General features: G+C 41.5%; 1 protein-coding gene across 1 annotated transcript in view; it reads left to right on the top strand.

The window, feature by feature from the left end:
* The first annotated feature begins 5,189 nt into the window (after window positions 1-5,189).
* The window catches only part of DCAF12 (DDB1 and CUL4 associated factor 12), a 44,411-nt gene continuing 26,052 nt past the window's right edge, over window positions 5,190-23,548 (top strand). Inside the window, exons 1-2 of the mRNA XM_057723044.1 lie at window positions 5,190-5,564; window positions 6,678-6,932. Of these exons, the coding sequence (XP_057579027.1) occupies window positions 5,487-5,564; window positions 6,678-6,932 (333 nt within the window). The 5' untranslated portion in view covers window positions 5,190-5,486. The remainder of the gene's footprint in view (window positions 5,565-6,677; window positions 6,933-23,548) is intronic.

Here is a 23,548-nt window from a genome sequence, read left to right on the forward strand (position 1 = left end):
CTACTGAGGCCATGTGCCACAGCTACTGAAGCCTGTGCCCCTAGAGCCTGTGCTCTACAACAAGAGAAGCCACCACAATAAGAGGCTAGTGCACTGCAATGAAGAGTAGCCCTGCTCCCCACAACTACAGTAAGCCCACATGCAGCAACAAAGACCCAACGCAGCCAATAAATATAAATAGATAGATAGATAGATAGACAGATAAATAAATAGTGGTTATCTAAAGGGTGGGATTATGGCAATTTATTTTTTGTGTCTTTCTTTTCCTTCCTTGCTTTCCAAGTTTATACTCTGAGCACATATTAATTTTTAATTAGAAAAAAAAGCGATTTTAAATAAGTAAATAGATTTACTCAAGATTCTGGAAGCAAGTTATTGCAGCATCACTCTCCTCACAGTCTCTGCCCTACACCTACTATTAACACTACTATGAACATACCTCAAGGACTTTGTAAAACATACATTTAACTTACTCTTCATTCAGTCATTCAACATCTAGGGACTATATCAAATATGCTAGATGCCTTCCCAGGCACTAGGGATGTGGAGATGAATAAGGGTGTCCTTTGCTTGAGTAACTCTGAAGCTAGTGGGAGAGACAGACATAGTGGGAGAGAATACAGACCATTACAATACAGTGTGACAAATTATCCATGAAAATTTTCTGAGAGGGCACAGAAGAAGAGCATCTTAGCCAGGTTGAAAGATAAGTGATGGTAGGAGGGAACCAGTCACAGAAAAGGTGATGCTTGAGTCCAAGAAATTATTTCCTAAGAATAAATGATTCTTTGGTTTTTTTTTGTTTTTTTGTTTTTTTTTTTTTTTTGGGCGCACGGGCTTAGTTGCTCCGTGGCATGTGGGATCTTCCTGGAGCAGGGATTGAACTCATGTCCTCTACATTGGCAGGCGGATTCCCAACCACTGCGCCACCTAGGAAGCCCCAGAATAAATGATTCTTATTAGATGCTGGAATGAGTGGACAAAAAAGGGACACTTCTTAATCTTGGAAGGAAGTTTCAAATTGCATTCATTCATTAATTTATCCATTCATTCAGCAAATATTTGTTAAGTGCTACCTGTGCTAGGCACTGGGGATATAATGGTAGCAAAAAATAACCCTAGTCCCTGTTCTTGAGGAGCTTATATTCTAGTGGAGGAGACAGACATTAATCAAATAATCACACAAATAAATGTAAAATTTTAATTGTGTTCAGTGCTACAAAGGAGAAGCGTATGGTGCTACAAAACTGATAATGGGAAGGGAAAGGATTACAACTAGCTCAGGAGGCCAGGGAACACTTTCCTGAGGAAGTAAAGGAAGTAATGTTTTAACTGAAATCCAAAGAACGACTAAGTATTACAACAGCAAAGAGGCAGAAAGAGTGAACCAAATAGAGGTAAAGCTGTACCCAGGCCCTGTGGCAGGAGGGAGCATTTGGTTAGGAAGGATTGAAAGAGGGCCAGTATGGCTGGACCTGAGAAAGGAGGAAGAGTATGGTATGAGATGTGGCTGGAGTCAAGTTAGGAATCAGGTCATGCAGGGTCTTACAGGCCAGATTAAGAATTTTATCTTTATCCAAAGAGCAAGAAAAAGACATTGAAGAAAGTTAACCTGGAGGTGAAAATGGGGGTGACCTGTTCAAATTTGAATTAAAAAAGATAAGTATCTGCAGACTGCATAACAGAATGACAAGAGGTCAGAGTGGATGCTGGCAGTTCTTTAGGGAGACCTTTACAAATGGTGCAACCAATAGGTGACACACTTGGATTAGGGTAATGGAGACATGTGAATTGACTCAAGATACTTATAAGGTAAAATAATTAGGACTGGGTGATGGAATAGACATGTGAGTGTGTGAGAGGAGAGGGTAGGAGAATTGGGAGAGATAAAGATGATTCCCAGATTTTCATAAGTCTGGAGAGTATTTTTGTTTTGTTTGTAGCACTGAAGGCAAAGTGATGAATTCAATGTCCTCTCAGGTTCATTTCAGCCTACTGTATGGTTTTAAAATTTTCCCCCTTCCTAGCCTGGGTCTTATAAAGCACAGAGGAAGAACCCAGGTGAAAGAATTTAGAGCCTTTCTTCCTTCCTTCCTTTCTTTTTCTTTCTTCCTTTCTTCCTTTCTTTTTCTTTCTTTCTTTCTTTCTTTCTTTTTCTTTCTTTCTTTCTTTCTTTTTCTTTCTTTCTTTCTTTCTTTCTTTCTTTCTCTCTCTTTCTTTCTTTCTTTCCCTCTTCCTTCTTTCCTTCTTTTCTTCCCTTCCCTTCCCTTCCCCTTCCTCTTTCTTTCTCTTTCCTTCCTTCCTTCTTTTTTTTCCCACTCTACACAGCATACAGGATCTTAGTTCCCCGACCAGGGATCGATCCTGTGCCTCCTACAGTGGAAGCACAAAGCCCTCACCACCAAACTGCCAGGGAATTCCCATAGAATGTTTATTTCTTTATATTGAGGTATACTTACATAAACTGCACAAATCTTAAATGTACAGCTTAATGAAATTTTACATACGTGTACACTAGTATAATTACCATCAAGATATAGACATTTCCAGCACACCAGAAGCCTCCTTGGCTTCTCTTCCCAGCCAGTAACCACCAAGAATAATGACTATTCTGACTTCTATTACTGTGATACTGTGATATAAGAAATATATACATTTGGTCTTTATCCCTGGTTCATGACACGACAGCTCCTAAAACTCTTGTTATTTCCCAAGTGCCAATGGTGAGAGGAGCAGCTTTTGTTATTCATAAGTCCCTTTCAACCATACTTGAGTTTATGTCAATGGGGTGACTCAAGATGGGCCCCTAGATAACTTTATAGGAAGGGGGCTATTTGCCAAAGGAACCAACCTTGTGATTAGAGTGTTGGAACTTTCAGCCCCACCCTCTCAACCACCAGGAAGGGGAGAGGGACTGGGGATTGAGTTAATTATCACTGGCTAATGATTTAATCAATTGTGCCTACATAATGGAACCTCCATATAAACCCTAACCTATAGGGTTTGGAGAGCTTCCAAGTTGGTGAACATATCCACATGCCACAAGGGTGGCACACCCCAAACTGCATGGAGACAGACGTTTCCATGCTCAGGACCATTCCAGACCTCACCCTATGTACCTCTGTATTTGGCTGTTTATTTGTAACCTTTTTAATATCCTTTATGATAAACCAGTAATAGTATCTATTTCCCTGAGTTCAGTAGCAATTACAGCAAATTATCACACCTAAAGAGGTGATGGGAATCCCCAGTTTATCTTTTTTATTATTGACTGACATTTGAACTATTTCCAATTTATGGCTATTATGAATAAAGTTGCTATGAATATTCTTGTAAATGCCTTTTAATAGACATAAACACTCATTTCTGTTGGGTTTACAGCCAGAATTAGAACTGCTCCATCATAAGGTACACATATTTAGCTCTGGTAGGTACTGCCATAGATTTTTTTCCAAATTGTTTGTACCAATTTACACACCCACTAGCTATGTATGAGAGTTCCAGTCATTCTACCTCCTCACCAATACTTCGTATTATCAGTCTTTTAAAAACAACTGTAAACTTTTAAAGTTTCAAATGAATCTTCATTCTATTTTATTTCCACAGAAATAGTGAACTCTGCTGGAAGGTGCATTTGGGGATCGTTCCTGGGACGTCAAGATGAAGTGCACCAACTTCGAGGTGACATGGGCAGAGGAGACCAAGATCCAAGCGCAGCCCAACGTGAGCCTAGAGATTCTCAAAAGAATTCCAGACTCTTGTCCGATGAGCTCCTGGATGATCCAGGGCATTGTGAGGCAAGACAGAAATGGAACAACAGGCTCAAAAAAGGAAGCTGACTCACTACTGACCCACTCACTGTGTGTATGTCTCTGAAGGGATAGGCCTGACCAAGTAAGATGGGGCTGCCTTTCCCAAGGTGGCAATAGGGGTTAGTGGCAGTGCTGACTTGGGATGGCGGAGGACACTGTCTCAATCTGGTCTTTGGTTCGGCTTGGAAAACAAATCAAAATCTCCTCGTAGGCAGAACTTGAGATGGGCCAACAGAGCTCCCTGGAGGTATGAGGCCCGAAGCCTGAAGGGATCAGCAGATAACAGGCACTACAGCCTGAGGCCTGTCAGCCCCAAGCAAGAGCTTCCTGCTTCCTCAAAGGATTTCTTTGCCTGAGGAAAGGTGGGGGCTGGCACTCAAATCCCTACAGAATCTTCTGAAAATGGAGGCTAGGGTGATCCTGAAGAAGCCCCCTTGACTGGTGACCAATGTCAGCTCTCACTGGACGGACAAGTCAAAGGCTCCTCTCTTCTTTGTGGTTCAGAATTTCACCCAGTCTGCCCTGATGGAGACACAACCTGGGCCCCAAGCGAGAGCCAGGCAGTGGCAGTCCCCTAGTCCTCACCTTAGGACTGCATGGGAGACGTAAGAAACATACATTACGGAGGGAGGCCCATTTCACAGAGCCCAGAAGATAGGGTGACCGGTAGGTCACGGGACTCTAAAGAGAGGCGAGGTCCCACGCAGCAGCTAAGGGAGAGGTGACTGAGGGGCTGTTGCGGTTAGGGCAGCAGAGAGGGTCAGGCGTGGGGGTGGCCAGCGGAGGGAGCAGACTGAGTGGAAAATGAAGCCTGAGCTCCCAGGAATGGGCGGAGGGTGGCCAGAGGCCCTAGGGCTGGTGTTGGGGGAAACTGGGCTCATTGCACCAGCAGGGTATGTCCTCTACTGTTAAAGTCTGGACATGCTGGCGTGTATTTCGAGTCGGACTCCACCTTGCAGGGTGGGAAGAGGAAGTTAATGCCTCTTCTCAGTGTCCAGACCTTGGCGCCCAGGGCTCGATTTCATAGGTTCGGGGAAATGTGCAGCGCCCAAAGGGAAATAACCAGTGGCGACTGCGGGGTAAAGGCGTGTTGGGAGGGATTCCTTCCCCAAGCGAGGTTAATCGTCCTCACTTCCGGGTGCCTGCAGATGGGCGGGAGGGGCTGCGAGGTCGGCGGCCAGAACCCAGACTTCTTTGCCCCCAGGTCGCTCACCTGCAGCGGCCGTCAAACGGCCGTTGAAAAAGGGCGGGCGGCCGCTAAGAAACAGCCGCGAGCTCTTCAGAGTGCCCTAAACCCCGCCCTTCCCTTCGGACTGCCGCGCCTTGGCGACATGCTGCGAAATGCGGCTGCGCAAGGGTGACGGCGCGCGGGCGAACGGGAGGGGGTGTTTTGGTTCCAGCCGCTCGCCGTCCTTTCCAGACTCGGTTGTCGGAAAGCTTTAGGTTCCTACCTTCCCTTCCCCTTCCCCTTCCCCTTCCCGGCCCCAGTCCTCCTTCCCACCTTCCCTTCTACCTGCTTCCCTTTTTTCCTACTGCCGCCCGGGGTCCGGGTCATTTTCCGGGCCGGGCGCACCAAGGTGCGCAGCCCCGGGGCCCAGTATATGACCCGCCGTCTTGCTACCCCTCGCTTCCCCCGCCCCATGTGGCTGCGGGGCCGCGGCGGCGCTGCCCACTATGGCCCGGAAAGCAGTTAGCAGGAAGCGGAAAGCGCCCGCCTCGCCGGGAGCTGGGAGCGACGCTCAGGGCCCACAGGTGAGGGCTGAGAGGCTGGGCCCCGGGTGATAAGGCCGAGGCACCCAGAGGAGAGGGTTCGCAAATCAGGGAACCGGAACGAGGTGCAGGGTCTTCGGGGAGCGGGGGGGGGGGGGGAGGGCGAGGTGCAGGGTCTTCGGGGGGACGAAGAGCGGTGCCCGGGTCTATAGGATCACGACTGGGCACTTAGGAGTTCACTGAAAGCAGATTGGCCGCAGGGGTGAGGAGCTAAAGGGGAACTTGAAAATGAGGCCATATTCCGGGGAGTCCTGCAGCCGGGAATGGGTCTTGAGGAGAAAACAGTCTGGGCTTCGGGGGAAGGGAAACCGAAATTGAGGAGAATCGGGAAAAAAAAGTCTTCTGTAAGATACCGGGAGGAAGAGTGAAGTCCGCCTTCCAGTGGCCCGGGGACGCGGAAAAGATCTCATGTAGGAATGAATCTACCTATGGATACCTAAACCCTTAATCGGGCCTTTTGGTACTTGAACTCCTAGAAGAAACAGCAGTTTACAGGTATCACCCTTGTCCCGCTCTCTGAGTCTTTTCAGACTCAGATTTCCCGTGTCTCCCACCCTGTTGGTGTTTGATTTGTCGAATTTTGTAACTGCCTGGAGCGTGGACCTAGTGACAGGAAGGCGGCCATTGATAGGGCATCTTTGAAAGACCTGGGATCCTAGTTGGGGTCCTTGGGCTGAACCTTTAATGCTCCGCAGGGAGTACAGGCTGAGAGGGAGGAGGGCGCCCGTTAGAGATGGAGCCCAGGTCTGTATGGTAATCCCTCGGTCCTTCATTCCCTTCCCTATCAAGGATAGCTTTAAGGCACCTGAATCCTTCAATTCTAAAAGGCTTTAGTAAATCTTTTGTCCTCTTTTCTGCTTTCATTACTTTGTCTTTCAGCCCTTGTTTCCCATAGGTATGACTATGAGCAGTATCTTTTCATTGTTGAAAGAGTTAAACTGGACTTCTAGATTGGCTTTCCTGTTCCATTGTATTTGTATTTCTGTTGTATGTAAATACTGCAGGATGAGTTCTTAGTGACTTCTCTAATACCGTAGGATCCCTTATTCTGACAAAGGTAGCCAAAGATGTGATTTCTCATTTTGCTTTCCATAGTTTGGCTGGGATCACTCACTTCACAAAAGGAAAAGGCTCCCCCCAGTGAAGAGATCCTTAGTGTACTACCTGAAGAACCGAGAAGTCAGGCTGCAGAATGAAACCAACTACTCTCGAGTGTTGCATAGTTATGCAGCACAGCAACTTCCCAGTCTCCTGAAGGAGAGAGAGTTTCACCTTGGGACCCTTAATAAAGTGTTTGCATCTCAGTGGCTGAATCATAGGCAAGTGGTGTGTGGCACAAAATGCAACACGGTAAGTGTCTGGGTGGGTGTGAACTTTCTCCTAGTTCTGGATATATGGCTTCACATGCCCTAGAATGTCTCACTGCTGGTTTTCCTCATTAGTTCTTTGGGGATGAGATTGCCTTATTCTCCTTTTCATTCTCTCCTATCTGTTCATGACTTCTTCTCTTTTCTATTCTTTTTTTTTTAAATAAATTTATTTATTTATTTTATTTATTGGCTGCATTGGGTCTTCATTGCTGCACACTGGCTTTCTCTAGTTGATGCGAGTGGGAGCTACTCTTCATTGTGTGCAGGCTCCTCATTGTATTGGCTTCTGTTGTTTCGGAGGGAGCACGGACTCTAGGCACATGGGCTTCAGTAGTTGTGGCACACAGGCTCAGTAGTTGTGGCTCACGGGCTCTAGAGCACAGGCTCAATAGTTGTGGTGCATGGGCTTAGTTGCTCTGCAGCATGTGGAATCTTCCCAGACCAGGGATTGAATCCATGTTCCCTGCATTGGCAGGTGGGTTCTTAACCACTGCGCCACCTAGGAAGTCCTCTGTTCTTTTTCTCACTTCCACATTGATTTTGATAAGTCTTAAGGGTATTCTATTTCTTTAGGCCTCTTGCTGTATGGATATGCCACTGCTTCTATATCTGCACCACCCCCCCCCCCCCCCCCACCTTTTTATGTTGCTTTTTAAGGCAGAGGCCTCAGAGGAAAACAGGAAAGAATGAAAGTCAGGGCATTATTCGGGATACAAGATAGTGAAAGCCTAGGTGTTGTCTGCTAGCCTAAGGGCATATGTAGAAGTATTTAAACTCATACTTGGCCAAAGATAGGAATAAGGCAAGCACTCTCTTTTAGGGGATAGGATCTAAAGATGTATTTCCTATAAGAAAGGGCAGTATGGTGGTATATTTCAGGATATAAATGTTTGGTCTTTGCAAGGTAGCCTTCTAAAAAGGATTCAGAAGCAAGAAAAATTGAATATGACATGAGAAGAGTATTTTTACATAGAATGACTTAGAAGATAGTCAAAAGTGAATGAAGAGGAAATTTTACCAGTAAATTTAACCAGAACAATTAAAGATGGATAAAATAAGTCAATCCATGATTGGACATTGTGGATATGACTGGACTAGAAGAGCACAGATAGCATGATGTCAGAGGAATTGCAAGTGAAAAAAGACAGGGCCTGCAGATGGGAAATGATTCTGATTAACATGTGAGAAAAGATCTGATGTTGGTCCAGCTGCTCTGTTTTCACCTCACGCTGGGTGAATAGACAAGAAATGTCAAAATAACTGGGTGAATTTACCCTGGACAGAAACACATCTTGGATCAATTGAAAGAGAAGATGGTTCTAGATCAAGAAAGTCTTAAGTACTAGGAGAAATATTTGTTTATAAAGGACATAGGCAAAGATTTAAACATGAGTTTTAAGGAAGGATGTAATACGGTGGTGGTTGAGGCCAAGCTTTCATTTCCTCTTCTGTTCAAGGCTGCTTGTTATAAAGAAGCCTTTCAAAACTTAGTAGTGGTGTCAAGCTCCTGCAAAACTTCCTTTTCCTAGTCTCTCAAGCCACCACTCTTGGTTTAAGAGAACTGTCATTATTGTCACTTGGAGTAGAAAGAGTCTTCCATTTTGAGGAATTAATTGCACACCCCACACAAACCATCATAGTGTTTTGCCCAGCAAATGTTGCTGAATTTTAAACTGAATTAATCATTGTAGTCTCCTGCTTCTTGAATTTATTGACCCTCTTTTGAAGGTGAGAATAATGTTAAGCAGTAATTCAACCTACTCTTGTTATGTGCCTCTGTCTGTCTTCCTATTTCCTCATGACTTAAAGTGTGTAAGTGGAGGCTTGTTTTCTTTTTATAGTTAGTATTTTTCTTTGCTTACTTAAGCTTTCACAACCAAAATTGGGAAGCAGGAACAGCGCTCTTCTCTGAACTTTGTAATATTTGGCAAATGATTTCCTTTTCTGTGCCTTTGTTTTCCCATCTGTAAAATGGAAGTGGTAATATCCAGTGCTGAGAAGGTAGCTGTATACATCTTGGGAAATATTTCAAGTTAGCAATATCTTACTTATTCAAAAATGGTAGTGGTGATGATGAATCCAGAGCCTTTTCCAGTGCTCTTGGCACTCTGTGGGACTCCCCTCAGTTTAAGAGGAAAATTACTTTAATAATTAGAACTATTTTTGGATATTATCTGAAGAGTTTGGGGAGGGAGGAGTTCCTGTTGGATTCTCAATAGTCAATTAAGTTTTGATGTATTAAAATTTTGCTATCAATGAAATGATTTAAATGTATTCAGTAGGAAAAGTATACCACAACTATTTATATTCTAAAATAGTCTTTTAATGTATATCTGTGGGTTAGAAGCTCTTTTTCTCTTGGCTGCTGTTGGTATTCATGAGCGGTTAACTAAGGGTACACAGATGCTATAAAAAGTTAGGCAATTTCCAAGTTAACTTACTTGGGGCTATAGTATGGAAACATTTGCTGAAGCAGTGGGTCATCCTTTGTGAAAAAAGCAGTAGAGGTATTGTAAATTGTTCTGTAGCTTGATTCCTGGGGTGGGAATTTCCCTGTTCTATAGGCTAGTACTCAAACTAGGGCAGTCCATTCAACCTCTCTGAATTCCCTGGGCCTAGTAAGCACAGGAATAAGATTGCTAGCCTATGTTTTTTGCTTTGTTCGTTTGTTTTGCCGTGCTACATAGCTTGCAGGATCTTAGTTCCCCAACCAGGGATCAAACCCACGCTCCCTGCATTAGACGCTTGGAGTCCTAACCACTGGACCGCCAGGGAATTCCCCAGCTTATGTTTTAATCATTGATAACATTCGTACACTCATATTTTTACTAAATCATTTAAGGAAGGAGAGATAGTATAACCTTAATTGGAATGTGGGTTTGGGAACCAGGATAAGTAGGTATATTTTCTCAGTTTAGTGTTACAAAGTCAGTTTATGTACAGAACCATACAGAAAAGCTAAATAAGAGAAGCATACCAGGCTCAAAAAAAACATTTGAAGAGAAAATTAGTTGAAGTTTGAGAGGGGGTAAAAATTGAAGTTAGTGGTTTAGGAGTCACATATGTATAAGGGATTATTAAAATTGTTCTATTACCATGGAGAGAGGGTAGAGAAGTCATTCTTCAGTTCCATAAACCTTCCCTAAAATTGCAAAAATGTCATTATATGTACATTTTCTGGGCATGATGTGGGGAAGGTGGTATGGGGGAGCAGTCCATAGATTTCATTACATTTTCAAAGGGAATACTGTAAGCCAAAAATAGGTAAGAACCATTGATACTGACAGAGGGGATAAGAACAGAACCTTGGAGAACACCTACATTTATGAGGCAGGAAGATCTGCTACAGGGGGAGTAGGGAGGTCAGAGGAAAACCAGGATAGTACCAAAAACAATTCAAGAAAGTGGATATTTTGACAGGGGTGGATTTGGAAAGGATGGTGCTAGGCAGAGTGATAATGTGTACAGAGTTTGAGGTATTTAATTTTAGACATGAACTCTTATTTCCTTTTGACTTCTGGGGACTCACCTATAGTAGATAAAATTGCTCCTTGCAGCTAGGCTGAACCTCCACCATAGGGAACCATGAAGCCCCTCAATAAGAGGGTGTAACAGATTTACAAGGGTGATTTGGGGAAAGGTTTAAGTAAATAGGATTTTCACAGAAACATCTCCTGTGAAATTACTTTCACCAAGAGCAGGCTAACTCCTGGTCCCCAGAACTGCTTTTATCTTTCACCATCTCCCAAAGTAATGGTCAGAGGGTATACTGCTGACTTCACAGATAGGCTTGGTGGATCATAATGAAGCAGACAAGATGAGCTCGGGCTGCAATTTGCTGCCAGATGAGAGGAAGAAGCACTTGGAGAAGCCTAATTTTGGGGGTGGAGTGGAATAGTAGTTACCAGGGTTTAGAAAATATCTATAATATTATATCCCTGCATTTACCTATTCAAATCTCTGAAATCATAAAAGCAGAATATGAAACTCAATTTGAGACACGTGGAAACAAACAAAGGAAAAATGTGGGAGTTTTTTTCTGACCAGATTTTGTATTTATTCCTCTCATATTACTATTTTACTTTCTAAAAGGAGTTACTACCTTTTAGAAGATGCTTTAAAGTGCTTGCAGAATTCCTTGGGTTTGGCCAAGTGTACATCTCAGGTTAACAGCATTCTTCTCTGTATGATCCATCTATATTTTGTAGTTAGGATATTAACCTGTTAATTAGGTTTTAGTATTTTAAATGGCATATAGTTATTCTTTGTCTAGTAAGAAATGTTCACATTTATCCCAGAAATAGTTTTTATCTTATTTTCAGAATATTTGACTCCTTTGAGAGGAAGATTTTGTGTGTGGAAGTGATAAAATTGCTATCTTGGCAAGTTCATTCTGCTGGGCACATGTGCAGAAGTGTTTCTAGATTAAAAATTATTGTGAAAATGCTTCAAAAACTCTAAAGTTAATCGATGTTATAAGGTTTAGGAAAAGCAGTAGGAATAAGTTTATGCCTCTTATATGTGATGGTGCTGGAATTGGCTGCCCTTTTCTGACTTGTCTTCATCTTAGAAGGCCTTGCTTGGATTAATACAGGTAGGGCTCCAGGAATCTTGTTTCATGTAGTGTGTTGCAGATTTTAGTCACCCTCTGTATGTGAGGAAATTAATGGTCAAGGAAGTTAGGGTCTGACACATGCACTTTTGTTGTACAGCAAAAACTGGCACAACAGTGTAAAGCAATTATATTCCAATAAAGAGCTTTAAAAAAAAAAAAAAAGAATGTTAGGGCATGACTCAAGCACTTATGGTCAATCAATCTATAGCAAGAGAGGCAGGAATACACAATGGACAAAAGAGTCTCTTCAATGAAAATTGGTGCTGGGAAAACTGGACAGCTACATGTAAAAGAATGAAATTAGAAAATTTTCTCATATCATATACAAAAATAACTCAAAATTGATTAAAGACCTAAGTTTAAGACCAGAAGCCATAAAACACCTAGAAGAAAACATAGGCTGATCACTGTGACATAAATCATAGCAATATTTTTTGGATGTATCTCCTAAGGGAAAAGAAAAAGAACCTAATAAGCCAATGGGACCTAATTAAACTTAAAAGCTTTTGCACAGCAAAGGAAAGCATCCACAAAATGAGAAGACAGCCTACTGAATGGGAGAAAATATTTGCAAGTGATATAAATAATAAGGGGTTAAAACCCAAAATATATAAACAGTTCATACAACTCAGTATCAAAAGAACAAACAACCTGATTAAGAATTGGGCAGAAGGCCTGAATAGACAGTTTGCCAAAGAAGACATACAGATGGCCAACAGGCACATGAAAAAATGCTCAGCATCTCTAGTCATCAGAGAAATGCAAATCAAAACCACAATGAGATATCACCCCACACCTGTCAGAACGGCTATTATCAAAAAGACCACAAATAACAAATGTTGGTGAGAATTTAAATTGGTGCAGCCACTATGGGAAACAGTATGGAGGTTCCTCAAAAAACTAAAAATAGAATTACTATGTGATCCAGTAATTCCACTCCCAGGTATATATCCAAAGAAAAAGAAAGCAAAAACACTGATTCGAAAAGATACATACACCCCATTGTTCTCAGCAGCATTATTTATAATTGCCAAGATATAGAAGCAACCTGTCTTATCAACAGATGAATAAAGATGTGAGATATATATAAACACACACATGTACATACATATATGTACATACATACACAACAATGGAATCAATGGAATACTATTCAACCATAAAAAATGAAATTTTGCCATTTGTTACCACTTGTATGTGGAATCTAAAAAATAAAATAAATGAATGTGTATACAAAACAGAAAGACTCATAGATGTAAAGAATAAATTAGTTGTTACCAGTGGGGAGAGGGAAGAGTGGAGGGTCAAGAGAGAGGTAGAGGATTAAGAGGTACAAACTACTATGTGTAAAATAAATAAGCTACAAGGATATATTGTACAACACAGAGAGTTTGGCAAATATTTTATAATAACTTTAAATGGAGTATAAGCCATAAAAATTTTGAATCATTGTTGTACACCTGAAAAGAATATAATATTGTAAATCAGCTGTACTTAAATAAAAAAAAAAAAGGTTAGGGCCTGAACAGCAGTCATACGGAAGGATCCAAGAATTCGAGGGCAGCTTTTTCTCATCAAGACTGTTGATGGTGTTTTTGGTGCTTTCTTCCCTCTCTGGAGCTTTACCTCATATTGCTGAATATTTCACATTCTTGGCTTCTGCTCCATAGATGCCAGCAATCCTCCCCCCGCCGCACCCTCAGTTATTGTGACAGGCAGGCACATGCACGTGTACATACAGGCACACATGCATGCATTTTCAAACATTGTGCCCTGAGTTGACAACCACCTCAGAACTTGTGGGCAGTTTTCTCTTAAGTGATCTGAGCCCTTTTATAGTCTCTTGGAAGCTTGGGATGTTGGAGAATGAACATAAGAGTAACATATTGACTCTTGTCCTCCAGGATTTTTTTTCTAGCTGGATCCTTGATAGATATTACAGTCAGAGAAAAAGGTCTTCACTTCTTCTCAAGCTGACTTATGGAAGTTTTTTTCTGTTGAAATGGGAGCAGTGCCCTGATCTGGTTCAAGATGAGAGTCAGGTGAATGAGAGTTTTTCCTGGTCATATCTGGCAGTATTGCTTTTCAGCTTGGCCTTAAGCAGAATTCTTCATGTGTTTCCTGGTCTAGGAGATAAAAGGGAGAAACTGACCCAAAATTGGCAACTGGGTTTAATCCAGGATTATGGTTGGACTTTAACATTTGGCTTCTTAAACTGCTGATTCCATTTGAATGGCCTTTGGATCCTTGGAGGCCGCCAGTCCCTCTCATGTGTTAGGTAGGGATGTTTTCATCAGGACAATTTTTGTTTGTTTTTAATTAATTTATTTATTAATGTATTTATTTTTGGCTGTCTTGGGTCTTCGTGGCTGCACGCGGGCTTTCTCTAGTTGCAAAGAGTGGGGGCTACTCTTCATTGTGGTGTGTGGGCTTCTCATTGCAGTGGCTTCTCTTGTTGCGGAGCATGAGCTCTAGACTCTCGGGCTTCAGTAGTCGTGGTGCGTGGGCTCAGTAGTTGTGGCTCTCAGGCTTTAGAACACAGCCTCAGTAGTTGTGGTGCATGGGCTTAGTTGCTCCGAGGCATATGGAATCTTCCCAGACCAGGGGTTGAATCCATGTCCCCTGCATTGGCAGGCAGATTCTTAACCACTGCGCCACCTGGGAAGTCCATTAGGACAACTTTTGAATGTGAAAAGAAATGGAGTAATATTTCTGCATTTCATTGACTAGAATGTAATGGGACAACTTTGTGGTTTGTGTCTGCCTTTACTAAATTTATAAACATTTAGTGAGTTTCTCCCATGTATAGTAAGACACTATTTCGTGTGGGGTTGCAGTGATATAAAACAAATCTCAGACAGCTGGAAGGAACTGTAGGGTAACAGAGTTCTTTTTTTTTTTTTTAATTTTTAATTTTTTACAATAAACTGTATATATTTAGAGTGTACAATTTGGTATCCCAATCTCCCAATTCATTCCCCGCCCCAACCCTCCCCGCTTTCCCCAATTGGTGTCCATATGTTTGTTCTCTACATCTGGGTTTCTATTTCTGCCTTGCAAACCAGTTGATTTGTACCATTTTTCTATAGTCCACATATATGTGTTAATATACGATATTTGTTTTTCTCTTTCTGACTCACTTCACTCTGTATGACAGTCTCTAGGTCCATCCATGTCTCTACAAATGTCCCAGTTTCCTTGCTTTTTACAGCTGAGTAATATTCCATTGTAAATATGTACCACATCTTCTTTATCCATTCCTCTGTTGATGGACATTTAGGTTGCTTCCATGTCCTGGCTATTGTAAATAGTGCTGCATGTGTCTTTTTGAATGATGGCATTCTCTGGGCATATGCCCAGCAGTGGGATTGCTGGGTCATATGGTAGTTCTGTTTTTAGTTTTGCAAGGAACCTCCATACTGTTCTCCATAGTGGCTGTATCAATTTACATTCCCACCAGCGGTGCAAGAGTGTTCCCTTTTCTCCACACGCTCTCCAGCATTTACTGTTTGTAGATTTTCTGATGATGCCCATTCTAACCGGTGTGAGGTGATATCTCATTGTCATTTTGATTTGCATTTCTCTAATAATTAGTGATGTTGAGCAGCTTTTCATGTGCCTCTTGGCCATCCGTATGTCTTTGGAGAAATGCCTATTTAGGTCTTCTGCCCATTTTTTGATTGGGTTGTTTGTTTTTTTGATATTGAGCTGGATGAACTGTTTATATATTTTGGAGATTAATCCTTTGTCTGTTGATTCATTGGCAAATATTTTCTCCCATTCTGAGGGCTGTCTTTTCATCTTGCTTATAGTTTCCTTTGCTGTGCAAAAGCTCTGAAGTTTCATTAGGTCCCACTTATTTATTTTTGTTTTTATTTCCATTATTCTAGGGGGTGGATCAAGAAAGATCTTGCTGTTATTTATGTTGAAGAGTGTTCTTCCTATGTTTTCCTCTAGGAGCTTTATATTGTCTGGCCTTACATTTAGATCTTTAATCCATTTTGAGTTTATTTTTGTGTATGGTGTTAGGGAGTGTTCTAATTTCATTCTTTTACATGTAGCTGTCCAGTTTTCCCAGCACCACTTATTGAAGAGGCTGCCTTTTCTCCATTGTATATCCTTGCCTCCTTTGTCATAGATTAGTTGACCGTAGTTTATCTCTGGGCTTTCTATGCTGTTCCATTGATCTATATTTCTGTTTTTGTGCCAGTACCATACTGTCTTGATCACTGTAGCCTTGTAGTATAACCTGAGGTCAGGAAGCCTGATTCCACCAACTCCATCTTTCCTTCTCAAGATTGCTTTGGCTGTTTGGGGTCTTTTGCGTTTCCATACAAATCGCAAAATTTCTTGTTCTAGTTCTGTGAAAAATGCCATTGGTAATTTGATATTGATTGCATTGAGTCTGTAAATTGCTTTCAGTAATAGTGTCATTTTCACAATGTTGATTCTTCCAATCCAAGAACATGGTATGTCCTTCCATCTGTTTGTGTCATCTTTGATTTCTTTCATGAGTGTCTTGTAGTTTTCTGAGTACAGGTCTTTTACCTCCTTGGTTAGGTTTATTCCTAGGTATTTGATTCTTTTTGTTGCAATGGCAAATGGGATTGTTTCCTTAATTTCTCTTTCTGATCTTTCATTGTTAGTGTATAGAAATGCAAGAAATTTCTGTGTGTTAATTTTGTATCCTGCAACTTTACCAAATTCATTGAATAGCTCAGGTAGTTTTCTGGTGGCATCTTTAGGATTTTCTACGTGTTGTATCATGTCATCTGCAAACAGTGACAGTTTTACTTCTTCTTTTCCAATTTGGATTCCTCTTATTTCTTTTTCTTCTTCTTTTCCAATTTGGATTCCTTTTATTTCTTTTTCTTCTCTGACTGCTGTGGCAAGGACTTCCAAAACTATGTTGAATAGTAGTGACGAGAGTGGACATCCTTGTCTTGTTCCTGATCTTAGAGGGAATGCTTTCAGTTTTTCACCATTGAGAATGATGTTTGCTGTGGGTTTGTCATATATGGCCTTTATTATGTTGAGGTAGATTCCCTCTATGCCCACCTTCTGGAGAGTTTTTTATCATAAATGAGTGTTGAATTTTGTCAGAAGCTTTTTCTGCATCTATTGAGATGATCATGTGGTTTTTATCCTTCAGTTTGTTAATATGGTATATCACATTGATTGATTTGCATATACTGAAGAATCCTTACATTCCAGGGATAAACCCCACTTGATCATGGTGTATGATCCTTTTAATGTGTTGTTGGATTCTGTTGGCTAGTATTTTGTTGAGGATTTTTGCATCTTAATTCATCAGTGATATTGGTCTGTAGTTTTCTTTGCTTCATAAAATGAGTTTGGGAGTGTTCCTTCCTCTGTAGTTTTTTGGAAGAGTTTGAGAAGGATGGGTGTTATCTCTTCTCTAAATGTTTGATAAAATTCACCTGTGAATCCATCTGGTCCTGGACTTTAGTTTGTTGGGAGATTTTTAATCACAGTTTCAATTTCATTACTTGTGATTGGTCTGTTCATATTTTCTGTGTCTTCCTGATTCAGTCTTGGAAGGTTATACCTTTCTAAGAATCTTTCCATTTCATCCAAGTTGTCCATTTTTTGGCATATAGTTGTTTGTAGTAATCTCTTATAGTGCTTTTTTTTTTTTAATAAATTTATTTATTTATTTATTTTATTGGCTGTGTTGGGTCTTCGTTACTGCACACGGGCTTTCTCTAGTTGCGGCGAGCGGGGGCTACTCTTCCTTGTGGTGCGCAGGCTTCTCATTGCAGTGGCCTTTCTTGTTGCAGAGCACAGGCTCCAGGCGCATGGGCTTCAGTAGTTGCGGCACATGGGCTTAATAGTTGTGGCTCATGGGCTCTAGAGCGCAGGCTCAATAGTTGTGGTGTACGGGCTTAGTTGCTCCGCGGCATGTGGTATCTTCCTGGGGCAGGGATCAAACCCGTGTCACCTCCATTAGCAGGTGGATTCTTACCCACTGCGCCACCTAGGAAGTCCCTCTCTTATGGTGCTTTTTATTTCTCTGGTGTCTGTTGTAACTTCTCCTGTTTCGTTTCTAATTTTATTGATTTGAGTCCTCTCCCCTTTTCTTGATGAGTCTTGCTAGAGGTTTATCGATTTTATTTATCTTCTCAAAGAACCAGCTTTTAGTTTTATTGATTTTTGCTATTGTTTTCTTTGTTTCTATTTCATTTATTTCTGCTCTGAACTTTATGATTTCTCTCCATCTACTAACTTTGGGTTTTGTTTGCTCTTCTTTTTCTAGTTTCTTTAGGTGTAAGGTTAGATTGTTTATTTGGGATTTTTCTTGTTTCTTGAGGTAGGATTGTATCGCTATAAACTTCCCTCTTAGAACTGTCTTTGCTGCATCGCATAGGTTTTGAATCGTTGTGTGTTCATTGTCATTTGTCTCTAGGTATTTTTTGATTTCCTCTTTGATTTCTTCAGTGATCTCTTGGTTATTTAGTAGTGTATTGTTTAGCCTCCATGTGTTTGTATTTTTTACAGTTTTGTCCCTGTAATTGATTTCTAATCTCATAGCATTGTGGTTGGAAAAGATGCTTGATATGATTTCAGTTTTCTTGAATTTACCAAGGCTTAATTTATGACCCAAAATGTGATCTCTCCTGGAGAATGTTCCATGTGCACTTGAGAAGAATGTGTAATCTGCTGTTTTTGGATGTAATGTCCTGTAGCTATCTATTAAATCCAGCTGATTTATTGTGTCATTTAAAGCTTGTGTTTGCTTATTAATTTTCTGTGTGGATGATCTGTCCATTGGTGTAAGTGGGGTGTTAAAGTCCCCCACTATGATTGTGTTACTGTCGATTTCCTCTTTCATAGTTGTTAGCATTTGCCTTATGTATTGAGGTGCTCCTATATTGGGTGCATATATATTTAAAATTGTTATCTTCTCTTCTTGGATGCATCCCTCGAGCTTTATGTAGTGTCCTTTCTTGTCTCTTGTAACATGTTTTAGTTTAAAGTCTGTTTTATCTGATATGAGTATCGCTACGCCAGCTTTCTTTTGCTTTTCATTTGCATGGAATATCTTTTTCCATCCCCTCACTTTCAGTCTGTTTGTGAGCCTAGGTCTGAAGTGGGTCTCTTGTAGACAGCATATATATGTGTCTTGTTTTTGTATCCATTCAGCCAATCTGTGTCTTTTGGTTGGTGCATTTAGTCCATTTACATTCAAGGTAATTATCGAGATGTATGTTCTTATTACCATTTTCTTAATTGTTTTGTTTTTGTTTCTGTAGGTCCTTTTCTTCTCTTATGTTTCCTGCTTAGAGAAGTTCCTTTAGCATTTGTTGTAGGGCTGGTTTGGTGGTGCTGAATTCTCTTAGCTGTTGCTTGTCAGTAAAGTTTTTGATTTCTCTGTTGAATCTGAATGAGATCCTTGCTGGGTAGAGTATTCTTGGTTGTAGGTTCTTCCCTTTCATCACTGTAAATATATCATGCCACTCCCTTCTGGCTTGCAGAGTTTCTGCTGAGAAATCAGCTGTTAACCTGATGGGAGTTCCCTTGTATGTTACTTGTCGTTTTTCCCTTGTTGCTTTTAATAACTTTTCTCTGTCTTTAATTTTTGTCAGTTTGACAACTCTGTGTCTTGGTGTGTTTCTGCTTGGGTTTATCCTGCCTGGGACTCTCTGTGCTTCCTGGACTTGGGTGGCTATTTCCTTTCCCATGTTAAGGAAGTTTTCAACTATAATCTCTTCCAGTATTTTCTCGGGTCCTTTCTCTCTCTCTTCTCCTTCTGGGACCCCTATAATGCGAATGTTGGTGTGTTTAACGTTGTCCCAGAGGTCTCTTAGGCTGTCTTCAGTTCTTTTCATTCTTTTTTCTTTATTCTTTTCTGCATCAGTGATTATCATCATTCTGTCTTCCAGCTCACTCATTAGCCCTACTGCCTCAGTTAATCTGCTGTTGGTTCCTTCTAGTGCATTTTTCGTTTCAGTTATTGTGTTGCATACCTGTTTGTTTGTTCTTTAATTCCTCTAGGTCTTTGGTAAACTTTTCTTGCAACTTTTTGATCTTTGCATCCAGTCTTTTTTCAAAGTCCTGGATCATCTTCATCATCATTATTCTGAATTCTTTTTCTATAAGAGTGCCTTTCTCCTCTTCCTTTAGTTGCTTTTCTGGTGTTTTATCTTGTCCCTTCATCTGGTGCAAAATCTTTTGCCTTTTCATTTTCTCTGTCTTTCTGTGGCTGTGATTTTAGTTCCAGGAGATGACATACTGCTGATACTGCTTGATTCTGCTGTCTGCCCTTTTGTGGAGGAAGCTGTCTAGGAGGCTCGTGGGTGCTTCCTGATGGGAGGGACTGATGGTGGGTTGGGCTAGGTGGGCGGAGCTCAGTAAAACTTTAATCGGATTTGGTGGGTGGAGCTCAGTGACGCTTTAACCTGCTTGTCTGCCAGCGGCTGGGGCTGTGTTCCCACCTTGTTGGTCATTTGGCCTGAGGCGACCCAGCACTGGAGCTTACAGGCTCTTTGGTGGGGCTAATGGTGGACTCTAGGAGGGCTCAAGCTAATGAGCACTTCTCAGAACCCCTGCCGCCAATGCCCCTGTCTCCTCTGCGAGCCACAGCTGCCCCCCACCTCTGCAGGCAACCCTCCAACACCAGCAGGTAGGTCTGGTTCAGTCTCTTATGAGGTCACTGCTCCTTCCCCCTGGGTCCTGGTGAGCACACTTCTTTGTGTGCCGTCCAAGAGCAGAGTCTCCATTTCCCCCAGTCCTGTGGAGGTCCTGCAATCAAATCCTGCTGGCTTTCAAAGTCTGATTCTCTGGGGATTCCTCCTCCTGTTGCGGGACCCGCAAGTTAGGAAGCCTGACGTTGGACTCAGAACCCTCAGGACTTCTGCAGTATAACTGTTCTCCAGCTTGTGAGTCACCCACCCAGCATTTATGGGATTTGATTTTAACGCGATTGTGCCCCTCCTACTGTCTCATTGCAGCTTCTCCCTTGTCTCTGGTTGTGAGGTGTTTTTTTTGGTGAGTTCCAGTGTCTTTCTGTCGATGATTGTTCAGCAGTTAATTGTAATTCTGGTGCTCTTGCAAGAGAGAGTGAGCGCACGTCCTCCTATTCCATCATCTTGATCTCGTCTATTAGGATAACAGAGTTCTAACCACTGGCCTCCACTTTTTTTTTAAGAGTTGAAGAAACAGACCCACAGGGAGAAAAGTTATTTGCCTGAGATTCTATAATGAGTTAAGTTTGGATCCTAATTTTCCTTATTCCTTGTCAGAATTCTTTATATTATACCAAGTACTCCTCAGACTTGCACTGCAATACCTCTTATGGTAGAGGACTGCCTGACCTCTGCTTAGCATGGTTGGGATGTGATACATAGCTGCATGCAAAGTTAATGACAACATAGATGCCTCTTTAGAAGTGCCAACCAGGAGTGCTCCAAGGAGGAAGTCACTAAGAGAGGATTTCCTAGAGGAGGAAGAGGCTTCAGTGATAGGAAGGAAGCAGGGATGTCCATCCCATAGCAGAGTCAGGAATATACAAGGAATGTTGAGGGGCTCTGGATAGACCCATTTGGCTGATGCCGGGCAGAAACAAGGGAAAGTGACTCCAGTCGCTGGGGATTTGGTTGGCAAGACTAACTGAATCTCCTTTGGATAACTTTTTTTTTTCTATTCCCTCTGACTCATGTCTAGCCTTTAATAGTGAAAAATCCTGTCAATCACCTTTCTCATCTGGAGAATTGAGTCACATGCTTTTTTTTGGGGGGGGGGGCACACCAAGTTCGATCATCTGTTTTTATACACATATCCCCATATTCCCTCCCTCCATCGACTCCCCCCCCCACCCTCCCTCGAGTCCCCCCCACCCTCCCTAGAGTCACATGCTTTGAAGCATGGTCCTGATGAATTTATGGCCTATTCCTGCTGCCCTGTAGACTTGGAGCATGGGGAAACCCAGGTCACTGGGAGCAGAGGTTTGCTGGGTGGTGCCTGACAGGCTAACTACCTGTGGAAAGTTAATAATGAGACAGTCTAGTTACTTCATTTGGTTCCTGTTTTCCTTGGGCTCTTCCTTCAGTCTTCTTTTGCCAGTCCACCTTCTTCTAAACTGATGTATATTTGATTTCTGATTGCTTAGGCCTTTATTTCCTAAGCATGACTCAGGAACTGTCTGCATCACAAATCACTTGAGGTATGTGTTTAAAATGCAAGTTTCCTGGTCCCCACTCCAGTACTGATTCTGGATTTTTCCTTCAGTGAAACCTAGAAATTGGAATTTTAAATAAGCTCTCCGGCAATTTTTATATGAATCACTAGCTTAGACTTTATGCTATGTAGCAATAATTTTTTGGTCAGCTTATTAAATCTAGACCATTTATTTGAATCCTCCTTGTATTCTCTAAACCACACTCAGGGTACAGGTGGGACATCATGTTTAATGGATCTGAAAGAATTTTCTTGTAGACCTCTTGGTTAATATCTGTTCAGCAGCCAGTAGGATGTAATCAAATCTTATTTCTGCATTTTGAGGAAGCCCTTGATGAATAATTATTTTCCTTATATGCCTGTTCCTGGTCTCAACAGGCAAAGCAGGAAATTTTCCTATTTTTTTTTTTTTTTTTAGGTTAGGTCATTAGTTTCCAATTTTCTGGTCTCTTTACTAGAAGAGTTATAGTAAACTTAAGTCAGAAATGTCAACAAGTTTAAGTCATTTTGTATTGTGTATTTGGATTCAGAGATTCATGGGTTGAATATGGGCTCCATTTCTTATTAGCTTTTTATCCTTGGACAAGCCAGGTATCTTCTTAGCCTTTCTTTCACCTTTAAAATAAGTGGAGTGGGGACTTCCCAGGTGGTCCAGTGGTTAAGACTCCACACTTCCAGTGCAGTGGGCCCAGGTTCGATCTCTGGTCAGGGAAACTAGATCCCACATGCATGCCACAACTAAGAGTCCATATGCTGCAACGGAGATCCTGCATGCAGCAACATGCCACAACTAAGAGTCCACATGCTGCAATGGAGATCCTGCATGCAGCAACAAAGATCCCACAAACTGCAGCTAAGACCGAGGGCAGCCAAATAAATAAATAAATATTTAAAAAATAATAATAAATGGAATGAGTACTATCTGCCTAGCAGAGTCATGAAGAAAATTAAATTAGATGTTGGTTTGCCCAGTGCCTAGAACATGTGCTTAGTAAGTTGTTGATATAATTAGTGGCGGTGAAGGAGGAGGAAGTGGTAGCAGTAGTTTGATGGTTCTAATCCTTAGGTGTATTTCTGGCCAAATTCAGGTACACCTAAGATAAGAAGTGAGCAGTTTTTTTACCTTGTAAATGGCTATTTTCTGTATGTCAGTCACATCCCAAGTAGCTTAAACACTTAAAAATAATTCATTTAGGACTTTCCTGGCGGTGCAGTCGTTGGGAGTCCGCCTGTCAATGCAGGGGACACGGGTTCTATCTCTGAGCCAGGAGGATCCCACATGCTGCGGAGCAACTAAGCCCATACACCACAACTGCTGAGCCCGAGCTCTAGAGCCCATGAGCCGCAACTACTAGAGCCCATGGTTTGCAACGAGAGAAGCCACCGCAATGAAAAGCCCGAGCACTGCAATGAAGAGTAGCCCCTGCTTGCCGCAACTAGAGAAAGCCCATGCACAGCAACGAAGACCCAACGCAGCCAATAAATAAATAAATAAATTTTTAAAATAAAAATAATTCATTTAGATATAATTTATGTAAGAATATATTTAATTTCATCATAAAAGGGATACAGGTAAAAGCAAAATATTTTTCTGTATACAAATTAAAGTGTTACCTATTCCACCATGTGGAACAGAACTAGGTAATATATTTATTGCCACTAAAACTCTTTTTTGAAAGTAATTTTAGCTTTATGTTTCAAAGACCTGGGATGTACTATTTGTTAAATGAAGAGCCTAAAAATATTATACCCTTTAACCTAATATTTTCATACTTTGAAATTTA

Source organism: Hippopotamus amphibius, chromosome 2, assembly GCF_030028045.1.
Source record: "Hippopotamus amphibius kiboko isolate mHipAmp2 chromosome 2, mHipAmp2.hap2, whole genome shotgun sequence".
Lineage (NCBI taxonomy): Eukaryota > Metazoa > Chordata > Mammalia > Artiodactyla > Hippopotamidae > Hippopotamus > Hippopotamus amphibius.